Raw genomic sequence first — 12,354 nt, forward strand, 5'->3', positions numbered from 1 at the left:
AAAAACTATATTTATCCAACATATTAATAGAAACAAAAATGGAAATAATGTGAGAATATTTGCGATTCTGCATGTTAAAATTAAAAGCAGATTAACTTTTGTGAAATTGGAAACACTGCACTCAGTAAATCACAGTCAAGTCTGAACACAGAGTCATAATTATGTATAGTTTAGACAAAAACAATACTTTGCAAAGTACTGTGCAATCTAATGGAAGGCAAAAGGTAAAGTACCCCGTGCATATAGCATGGTGCCATGAAGGTACGTTTAGGGGATGTGGGGGTAGGGCCCACACATTCTCAATCTCAATAATATTGGAGGTGATATGATCACCGCCATGCTCTGGCTGCCTTTACCAACCAAGGTTGCCTTCAGGTACCCTTTGATTTGAAGCTGGGTTAGCCCCATAGCCACTTTATGCAGAGACAAAGCCGGAAAATTCCGACCTTAGATCACCCACCCCAGGAATTGAACCTGGGTCTCCTACAAGGTAGTCCAGATGCTCTACCAACTAGACCAACATGGCCACCACTGTATAATCTTCAAACATTACTATTTCTCACAATCTTCAGCAAAAATTTGATTGTAAAATGGGAAAGTTGTTGCCTGCACAATCATGTACATGTTTCAAGACACTTGCTTCCAGTTATGTTATAGAACGAGGCATATTACCCTGATAATTGTCCTGCATTCCCATTATAATAATTAATGTAAATTACTGTGACTGAAATCAAATTACACGTGAGAAATATGTATTTTTACATTGACATTCGTTTTCTAAAGGAAAGGTGTGGCCATCCTTGACCCCCCTTACAGCCCCTATATTATTATGCTCTCTCCTGGAAATTTGGTGTAGAGAAATCTGATCATCGTTTTTCAACGATATTTTGCTCTTAAAGGAAGTGAAGCATTTTCAATCTGATAAAAGTTCAGAGGAACTAGGTGGGGGGAGGGGTTTATTATTTCCTATGAATTTGAAGTACTATCCCGCTTCGTGGGTCACACACATACGCTCCTGTTTCATACTCATCAGTACAATAAAATAGTGAGATGAAATGAGGTTTTGTTACCCAACTGAACTTTCATCAAGACTCCTCCCCCCTTCCCTAATCAGAGTGTCTGTGCATGCCTATGGTGCATAGTAAGTACATAATATGTACCTTCCATCTGCTACTTCAGGACAAAATGCAAAGTGCACAGAAAATTCGCCTTCATTTAAAACCCTTCTGCCGCACTATCCCAGACCCCAACAACAAACCGCAAAATGTATTCGTGAACACTGGGCCCCTTCCTAACAGTTTTTGAAAAATCTTGAAATGGTTTGTTTACCAGACATGTTACAAGGAACAAATACATAGAACGTATTAACAAGAGAACCACTCTTCACGTTACAACTTGCATTAAATAATTTCCCGAGCACGACTTGGTGATTCCTTGAAAGCAGCTACAATTTTTGCTCCAGTGTGAGGAAGAACGAGTAGGTGGAAAATAAAGCCATTTATCAACAATACAAAAAAGAAAAAGAAAACAACCTAACTCACATTAAGCTATAGGCAATTATCGAAAATGACAAACAGACCACTTGAAAAAACAAAGAACAAAAATTCATAACAACAGTGCTGACGAAAGAAAAAAATGGCTGCTGATTAAAAATTACAAAAATTGAAAGTACTGAACTGAAAATGTAGTACTTTCGCATGACCTAAATTTCTAAAATGAGGCAATAAAAACAATAGAATCACAAATCAAAATTATGTAATTACAATTTATTTCACAAAAACCCAATACTTATGGATGAATTGAAAGAAATGAAAAACACACCATACAAATAAGAATCCTTCATATTAAGTGTTCAATGTAAAAATTTAGGCCAATCTGCTTCCTTTATTAAAGTTGGAACGTCCATTTCAATTTCTGTATTTGAAAGTCTCAGAAGGTGAAGCAGTGAAGAATCTGCCAGTCAGCTTCTGTAGTGGTTCTTGATGAACTTCATTGAAGAAAAAACACTTTCACACGTGTATGTGCTGCCAAAGATCGATGTCTTTCCATAAAACTATGAACGTTTGGAAAGCGTTCCTTTGAAATGTATTTGAAAAACTCTGGCATCTTTTCTTGCCTAGTTTAAAGGAACACATCGCCTTTCAAATCCCACAATTCAAGTTGGAGAGAAGCTTCTTGTTCTTTGATGTTAACGCCAAGAGGATTGCTAAATAGCTGGATGCTGCTTTTAAGTTCTTCAAAATCTTTAAATCTTCTGATGATCATTATTGACTGCAAGATCAATTCTACCTGTGATGTTGTCTTTCTTCACACAGTTTCTGTTCCTTCAGTAAAAATAGAACGTATTTTAATAAAAATACATAAAATTAATGTATTTTGCCAACTGGCTTCGCGGGCTGCAAAAAAAGGCATTGCGGGCTGCATGTGGCCTGCGGGCCGCCAGTTGGAAACCCCTGTTATAGAGCATTGGTAAAATGCTTGTATGTGTGCTTTCTTTTTTTCAAGGGTTCCAATCCAAACCTCTCCAGTTCTTTTAAATTTTATTTAATTATTATATGTCTAATAATATACAAGGAATTATTCCTCTATAGCACTACAAAATTGTGTTGCTAATGAATATTCATCCAGTAATATGTAAATTTGTTCAAATTTCTATGAGGATATTACTTTGTAAATGGTTAATTTATCAAGGTAATTTATTTTGTAAAGTTTATAAGCTGGTTACCTGGTGTGCATCTGTAGTTTTCTATTCATACCAGTTATTGTAACATTATTCTAATGCTAGTTTTTCATGTTTTCACTAAAGGATAGGAATCAACCTCAGAATGTGGACAAAGAATACAACAGCATTCCCTTTGAAGCCTACTTTGCAATGGAATTGCCGGATTTCGAGCAAATGTCAGTTTTTCCTGGAGTGGATGGGTTCCTGTTGAAGGTTGATGCCTTGTATAAAATAAATTCTGGTTATCGATGGTATCTTCAGGTATGAATAATGAATAAGTTACAAATTGAATAATATCAATTGCTCTTACAATTAAATAGGTAAACATTTCTTGTCAACTGAATAAAAGAAAGGGGCTTCATCAGGAATAGTGACTATTTTCAATTAATATGCAAATTATTGTTGTATAGTAATGGTTATAACAGCTTTCACCCCCTGAACTGCAGAAATGAAGAAGGGACTCTATGTAAATTGTGTTTTATAACTTTTTTCTGTAGTTTTCAGTGTATAGAGTCCTGGTTTGATGACCGGTGGAGGCAAATAGTGGTCATGATCCCACTTTAAACTGTAGATCCAGTCTCGATTACCCTCTCTGTGCATAAAGTGGACTTTAAAAAAACTCAACTCAACTCAGTGTGTAAGGCACCATGATACTCAGTTTTGTGATATATATGATGGGGTAAAGGGTGGAAGTTCGCAATTAGAAGCAGTCATGGAAAGAGGAATTGTGACTGTTGGAATGAATGGTAACAGTTCCATCAAGTTGGAAACTAACAAAAATAATCCTCTTGCCAAAACCAAGAAAGAACATTCTTCTACCACAGAAATATAGACCTACAACCTTAGTGACAATGAAGTTCGACCAGTCACAAATATAGGAGTGCGTTGTGAAAGAAGGAGAACACATGCATATGCTGAACATATTTTATTCAGCAGGCTACATGGAACAAAGGAAAACATAAATTTCCACTGCAACGCAGCAATGTATGGTGTCCACACAAAATAAAACATTTTCGTCCATCTACACGTGACATTGAAGTTCGACCACTGTTAGAGGGGATCCTGTTTACCATGGTGTGATGCCGCCCCGTCGGCGAATAACTGTGGCAATGCGTCGGGGCATGCTGCGGATAAGTCGTTCAAGGTATTCCACATCGATGTGGTGCCATTCCTCCTGCAGGCAGGCGATAAGAGCAGCCACTGTCGTGGGTCCCCTCTGTTGCACACGTTGCTTAAGAACACGCCACACATTCTCAATGGGCGAGAGGTCGGGACTCGATGGTGGCCATGGCAGAGTTCGCACGTGATGGCGAGTCAACCATTCTCTTGTCAGCCATGCTGTATGAGGCCTGGCATTGATGAGACGCCGCCTGTGGAACAGGTGCCTTTGCACTGTGGGAAGATGCCGCTCCAGTATGCGTGTATAGGCGTGTGCATTCACAATGCCCTCACAGACGTGTAGTGGGCCAACCCCAGATGCCGTCATGCATCCCCATACCATCACTGATGCAGGTTTCTGTACCCGACGTGCATAACATTTTGCTTCATTCTGTTCCTCCTTCCGACAAATGACTGTTTTCCATATTTTCCCATACACAACATTGAAAATGGATTTGTCCGTCCACAAAACCCTGTTCCACTGCCGAAATGTCCATCCCCGGTACATTCGTGCCCACCGTAGTCGATTGCCTTTGTTCAACATGGAAAGGAAGGGTTTACGTTTCGCCTTGTACACTCGGTAACTGCATCGCTGTAGGTAACGGCGAATGGTTCTGGTTGACACTTCAATGTGAAAGCGTTCTCGAGTCCACAGTCGTAATTCGGCCACAGAAACACGATTGTTGGTCTGGATATAGCGCCTAAATATCCGTAGCAGGCGCTCAACAGGCGTTTTCGACCGGGGGCCTTACCTGGCTCTGTAGTACCTGTATTTTGGTGGTGTTTGATGATGCAGTGGACGGTTGACTTGGGTAAGTTCAGTTGGCGCCCTATTTCCCGTTCACTGAGTCCATCCTGTTGCAACTCCACCACCCTTCTCCTCACGGTGTTGTCAATAGGTTTGCCCCTGGCCATGGTGATGATGTACTGCGGTTCCTCGGTGCACAGCACGCGCTTATATACGGCAGACTCCCTTATCGTGTCCGTGACGTCATGCTTCCGTCGAATGCGCCACTATCTGGAATTTTTCCGTATGAGTCTGGTGCCTGGTCGAAGTTCAATGTCACGCTTATAGTTTCCCGTTTTCGTTCTTTACGTGACCTTGGGTGCAACATGCTGGGATCACAATTCTTGCCTGCTCACACGCCTCCTCTTACACACATGCGTCACTTCTGCGGGCCACCCATTCCACCGCCTATGCCTCTGTGCATTTAATCACATATTCCGTTCTGGTCGAACTTCATTGTCACCAAGGTTGTATAAGTCTTCTGAGCAGGCCCGTAGCCAGGAATTCTTTGTAGGGGAAACAAAGTCAATCCTAGAGGGGGCAAATTTTTAATATATTGTGTCGCATTGGCAGATATAACAGGGTACATGGAGGCACTTGCCCCCTCCCCAAAAGGAGATACGTAACAGAAAAGGGATGGTATCTTGAAACTGCAATGAACAAACGAACTTCAAGCAACATCAAATAGCAAAATTTCGATAATGACCTTTCCAGATTGCCAAAGAATATGAAGTTTAACATAAATAAGCTAGGTAGGCTAATAGGCACTGTATCTACTTGATATTTACAGGTCAATAATGTTAATAGATGATTAATATGTACCAACAACTTTGTGCCTCTCTGTAGAACTGATTAAGGGAGTCCTTTATAAATCATGCTTCATAATGATTCCCTCTAGTTTCTAATATGCAAGATTTTTACACACAAAGGAATCTAACGAGAATCCAACAACACCATTGTGTTGTGTTATGCAAGAAAATAGAATTAATTAAATAATGATGGTTACATATTATCCACACTTTGATGAATTGTGTAAACATTTGTAGCTAATACATTTTTTTTGTACTTGCTAAAACATTAAAACATGGGTCCCTTAGTCCACCACGGACTCTATTTCTTTCAAAGGGAAGACTCTTATATCACTACAGACAACATTTGCCTACTGGTTACGTTAACCATTTTGCAAAATATTGTGTGAATTGTAGTATAGTTGAAATACATGTTTTGACACCTGACAAACAAATAGGAATCCCTTGATTGATTAATGACTTATTGGATTACAGTGTCATCAGTAATATTTCATATTAAGTTTCATAGAAAGAAATTGTTTTAATAGGGTGCAATAATTTTACGGGGCACCATGGCAATCTGTTTAACATTTTTTTTCATATAGATTGTTTGGCTTCCAGAGCCGACTCCTGCTGCCCCATAGCTATGGCTCTGAACTTGGACTGTAAGAATAGCAGCCATTGCGAGCGAAGCGAGCAAGAAAATTTTACGAAATGTATTTTTTATTTGCATAAAATTTGAAATCGAGGGGGGGCAATTGCCCCACTGTGCCCCTTGCAAGTGCCCTTGGCCGTCTGGTAGAAAAATGCAAGGAACACGTAAAAATTAATTCCATCATGAGTATCCAATTGTCCTTCTATTCTTAGATTCTCCTAGTCTTGTTTTTTACTTAAATGTTTGCTTCCCCTACAATGGACTTCTGTCAAGGTCAGGGGGAGGGGACAATGCCCCCTGCTCCCTGTAGTTGCGGCACTGTATGAGTGTCTTCATCAATTTCACGTCATCCTTCATTGTTGAGATTAGCTAGAAGTGGCAGAGAAGCAACGCAAAGTAACAAAAATCAAATATCCACTCCCTCTCTCTACCACACTATTACCAAAAGATAGACTTGGGAAACAAAAATTTAACCAATTCAAAGTTCATAGCAACACATCCAAGAAAAACATCCAAACACATTAGGCACCTTTAATACAATACTACTCAAAATGTCACAACTGTTCTAGATACTGAAAATTGTGAAATCATTTAACCGAAGTCTAATCTGGATGGGAATTCCCCCCCCCCCTAATCCTGATACGACATTATACGGAATCCCATACACCCTAATAAATCACAAAATCAATAAGTGTCTTTGTAATGTTGCTAGAGTAACACATGATATAATTGTAAAGATTAGTGAGAATTCCAAGTAGGAATGTGTTCTGTATTTTTCACAGGGGGGGGCAGAGTAGGCTCTCAGGGGGGGCAGTTGCTCCCCCTGCCCCCCCTCTAGCTACAGGCCTGCTTCTGAGCCATGTTAGCAAAATCTTTCAACATATACTACTCAGACGATTACAAGCTGTGGTGGATGAAAAAGGCTTGCTACCATATCATCAATTCGGATTTCGTCAACATCAAAGTACTACTACGCAACTGGTTCGAGTAGTGGAGTATGTTACAGGAAACTTTAATCTCAATCAACATACTCTAGGGGTATTTCTCGACTCCGACAGAGCCTTTGATCGAATTTGGCATTCTGGATTAATTGTGAAACTATCGGAACTGGCAGTTCCTGTTTATTTAGTGCAATTATTGGATCAGTATTTACAAAAGAGACAATTTCAGGTGCAATTTTTAAGTGCTCAATCTACCGTTAAGATCATACATGCTGGTGTCCCTCAGGGAGCTGTTTTATCTCCACTTCTGTTTGCTTTATATACCAGTGATATCCCTGTTACTCATAGATGCATGTTAGCTACCTATGCAGATGATGTTACCATCTTTACAAATAGCCCTTTACAAGAACTATGCAGGATGAGACAACAACTATTAGAGCTGGAAGATTGGTCTACTCACTGGTGCATGAAGTATAATTCACTGAAGAGTGCTGCGGTTTTATTTACACGTCGACATAGACAACTACCAAAGATTCTACGACTCCAGGGATCTTCTATACCGGACAAACCTTTTACCACATATCTAGGAATGGTTTTGGACCAAAGACTAAATTTCCATAAACACATCTCAACTCTGACAGCAAAAGCACAAAATCGAGTTGGACAATTGTACCCAGTTTTCCGAAATCCTACCTTGGGACTGACGACTCGCTTGCATGTGTATAAGATGATGGTACGTCCCACACTCCTGTATGCAGCACCAGCTTGGGGTCATCTCCGACCTTTAGTCATAAGGACATTGCAGATTATACAGAATAATGTTGCTCAACTTATTACTGGTCATAGCCGAGATACTCGTATCTTACAAATCCATGAGGACCTTGAACTAGATTATGTTCAATCTGCTATATATGCCATGTGTTACAACTTCTGGAGCCAGATCCAACAGCATCCAAATCCAGCGGTTCGGGGCATTGGAACTCGACCACATGTCCGGATGTCCCACTCCATGCCCCGAAATTTTGAACAAATCTAAATTAAAAAAATACTATTGTATTATTATGTTATGTCTTACATATACTCCCTGTTTATGAGTACTTCAAAGTACTGTTTTCAATGCTGCAGATTAGTGTTCCTTGATAGTGCAGCTATAAAAGCACAGATTGTGATTTTGTTGTTTCTTTGTTACTTATTGTTACTCATATATTGTTATTATTATTATTCTATGTGGTTATTTTATGTAGTGTGTCTTAAAGTGATGTGCAAAATGTAGTTTGTGATTAGAACTTTTCATCAGTGCACCGAACTATTGTATGGTTTGAAAAATAATAATGATTATTTCCTTCCTCTGTCAATGCAAAATTATAACAAGGAACTTAAACAATTTCAAATTAGTGAAATAATACAGATGAACTATTGTCCAAATCCTGGCCGACAGTCGACCCGCTTTATAGCAAGAAAAATGTTGTATATACACTACTTTGTAAGAACATGATAGTAAGTCAAGGGCACAATGGTCCCGATACTTACAAAAACCTGTTAATAAAGCATTGGCATTGGCATTGGTAACAGTGAAGCCCAGATTTGGGGTGGAGGAGCAGTGGTTGTTGATCCTAAAGCTGAGGATTGCGGATGTTTCCCCCAGATAAATGTCACCACAAATGTTGTCTGTGTCAATGTGAATCTGAGGAGTAGAAGAGGTGATGAGGACAGATTTTGCACTCTTGCATTGGGAGCATAAACTCTTCTCTAAAGATAGTCTAAAGGATAAGCAAAGAAATGGTACACCATCAACCAGAGGAGAGCAATGCAGACTCATCAACAATGCTACCAAAAATATCACATGGAAATTGGGGCATATTATTCTTTGTTATGATTAATTGATCGATTTGCTTTATTTTACTTCACCTTTTTGTGTCACTTTTGGCCAATTTTTGAAGATGGGGATGAGTGATGGTATGATGAATTGACAGCAAGACAATTACATTTAGATAAGAAATGAATAAAATAACAAATGAATGTTGTGGAAAAACTAACAAATTGAAAATAATGGTAAACTAATTTCCAATAAAATTTACAATTATGGTGCATATATGTGCAGTTGCAGATCATTCCGATTAAGCTTTGCTGAAATATTCTACTGTGTACAGTAGATAAATGCTAACAGTTTTCAAATGCTTTCTACTGTGTACTTTGAAATGTACTGAAACCCAACTGTAGGTATACTGTACAGCTACTGTATTTCAACAGTAGGGCTAGTGTACTTAAAAACAATTAGTAAATAATACTTGCTATAATGTATTATAAACTCATTTATTGACTCCAAGAATAGATAGTTTAATTCTTGACACCTCATTTTCAGTGATTTAGAAGTGCATTGGAAAAGCAGTACATGAACTGAATTTCCACTGTTTTTCTACTGAAGTCAGATATATCTTAATGAATAAGTAAATTGAAATCTTTCTGAATTGGTTGATTGAGTTGGTGTTTTAAGTCCACTTTATGCACAGTAAGGCTAATCAGGACTGGATGTACAGTTTAAAGTGACATCCGAACCACTACGTGCCTCCAACGGGTATCAAATCCAGGACTCCTTGATTACAAGGTGATGTCGCAATCACTGTGCCATCAGGGAGCCTAAATCTTTCTTAAGAAATAATTCAGCCTTATAGCAACTAGTAGTTTGAATACATGATTCAATATTCTAGCACCATTGTTTTCATCCATCATGATCATCATCCTTTGCTGTTTCCTGCCTCTGGCTGGGTCGGCATAGAAGTCAAGACTCTTAATTTTTTCCTGGTCTTCCACCACTCCTTTCTTTCCATGGTGTTCCAATCTTGTCCTCTTCTCCTAACACTCTCTGCTATCTGCTCTTTCCACCAACATCTTAGTCTCCCCCTTGGCCTTATTCCCACTCCTTGTGCATTGTAAGCTCTTACTGCTAGTTTTTCTGCATCCATCCTCTTCATGGGTCCAAACCATCTCATCTGTGCCTGATCTATCCTGACCTGAAGCTTCACTACACCCACTGTCTGCCGGATCTCCTTATTCCTTATTCAATCCATTCTAGTCTTCCCCAATATACTCCTTAAAAATATCATCTCCACTGCTTCCATATTTCTTTTGTCTCTCTCTGTCATTGTCCAAGTCTCTGCTCCATATGTAATTATTGGCACATAGTATGTGTTATATATTACCTTCTTGCATTTCATAGGTACATCCCTGTTCCATATTAATCTTCCAGTTTATTCCAATTACATCCAATATAGTTGACTGCAACCATGTCAATCCAGTTGAATTCTGAATTGGTAGCAATTGACTTCTCCAGTTGGATATAAAGATATAAAATGAACTTGACTACAATTTATGTGACATTTTTGTGTAGAGTATTATACTTATTAAACATTTTAATATATCATTTACTTGCAAAATCTAATTCAGTATTTTGTTTTACTTAGGTTCTTTATACAATTGGAAGTTCTTCTAAACGCCCAAGAAGAAGTGCCATTTCTTCTGTAGGAAAACTTTTAGATGAGGATTCTGTAAAAATGAACATGCACAATGGGACAAACATGAAAGGACTGAGTTTAATAATGCCTGCAATAGATGAATCAAGCTTTGATTTTCCATCTTATATTATGCTTCTTGTAATACTCACTTTGTGCATGATCTTGACAATAGTAAGTGTATTTTTCTGCCACAGAAGATATCAAAATAAGACATTAATTTGCTGCAATAGAGAATCAAGCAATAAACTTAAACAAAGTGAAATGCAAAGTCAACTGAAGCCATTGAATAGTCAGCTACAGAGGAAAACTGTACATGTACGTGCAGTTGCAGTGACAGTCAGAAACAACCTAGATTATGGAACAGAAGTATGATGCCAATTTTCAACACTACAGTCTTGGTAACTGATGAATAATAAACATTGAGTATTCATTTTTTCAGAATGTGCCATTTATTTAACATTTTTTTAATGTACAGTTGTACGAGAGGAAGTAAAAAATTATCCAACTTTCACCATAACATTCTTTAAGATGGCCACACTGCCTTCAGCGTTTGGTGGTACTCTTGTGGTCATGTGGCCGAGGTTTCATATAAACGCTCCATTTTTCTTCCTTTTGTAACGGAGTAAACATGTTCTCTCTGTGGTAGTGTGTATCAAGGAAGAACAGAGATCAGTGATACACTTCTCTGGGCTGAAGGTGTGTCGGGGGCTGAACTTCATTGCAGGCTTTCAGTACAATACAAGGACAGTGCTCTACCATGCAGACGTGTGTATCAGTGCATCGAGAGGTTTAAAAAATGACTGGACAAGAGGTTAGCATGAAGCAGGAGCAGGACGCCCATCAATCTCCACCACTGATGAGAAGATTCAACAAGCTCGAGAGATGATTCTGACAAACAGATGGGTGGCAAACAGGGTGGCAGTCGATGAGGTGGCATGGTCTCTGCAAATTAGTCATCAGTAGGGACGTGAAGATTTTGTTTTAATGATATCACCGACAAGTTGAGGAAAGGAACATAAAGTGTTTAAAATGTATTTGGGTAGGTAAAGGAGGCAAGTCTTCAGTGTTTCTGAATTGTGAAATAATGTGAATTATGACATTTTTCAGAATAACACCAAATTTTGTACTTTAACGTGAAAAACTCCATGAAATATGCAATATAAACGGGTGATAACACTACTTCTATTAATAAAGAACTACCTGAAGCGCTATTTACTCTGTCATTTGTAGTCTAGCTGGTGATAGTTTGATTCAAAAGATATTGTCATGCCTCATTTATTGCAGTTTGGTGCAGTAATGACTGACAGTGTTTGACCTCGTCCTGAAATAGAATTTTTTCGGGAGGATGTCCCCAGGAGGAAAATTTTGTAGGGATGAGAAAATTTTCAGGCAGAAACACCTGTTTTTTTTTTTTGGGGGGGGGTATTTTGAGGTCTCAGAGTGAACTTTTGGCATTGTGCATGTTTGTGTTCAAAGATCTGGTTGTTATCATTCACTAAACATTTCATATTTAGTGTCTGATGAGATTAGTTTTTCAAATGGAAGAAATTTGTTCATTTCTCACAACGGTAAGCCATAATTTTTCTTTGTCATTAAAACTAAAATTTGTCTCAATTTTCCAGAACCAATGCAATGTAATAATCTCAAGCATAGAAGAAACAGTAAAAATGCATGTAAACATAACACAGATTTTAAATTAATAACACCAAATTTTGCCCTAAACCGTGAAAAATAACACCGAATTGCAGTAAAAAATAACATCAAAATTTATGGAAAAATAAAACGAAAACT

The 12,354-nt window shown here is 38.5% G+C and overlaps 1 protein-coding gene across 2 annotated transcripts in view; it reads left to right on the forward strand.

Moving 5' to 3' along the window:
- The window catches only part of LOC145994954 (extracellular matrix organizing protein FRAS1-like), a 408,454-nt gene extending 396,479 nt beyond the window's left edge, over positions 1-11,975 (forward strand). For both annotated transcript variants that reach the window (XM_083131481.1, XM_083131482.1), the window contains 2 exons: positions 2,807-2,983; positions 10,513-11,975. In XM_083131481.1, the coding sequence (XP_082987607.1) occupies positions 2,807-2,983; positions 10,513-10,935 (600 nt within the window). In that variant the 3' untranslated portion in view covers positions 10,936-11,975. The remainder of the gene's footprint in view (positions 1-2,806; positions 2,984-10,512) is intronic.
- The last annotated feature ends 379 nt before the right edge of the window (positions 11,976-12,354 follow it).

Source organism: Lepisma saccharinum, chromosome 11, assembly GCF_977018435.1.
Source record: "Lepisma saccharinum chromosome 11, izLepSacc3.1, whole genome shotgun sequence".
Classification (NCBI taxonomy): domain Eukaryota; kingdom Metazoa; phylum Arthropoda; class Insecta; order Zygentoma; family Lepismatidae; genus Lepisma; species Lepisma saccharinum.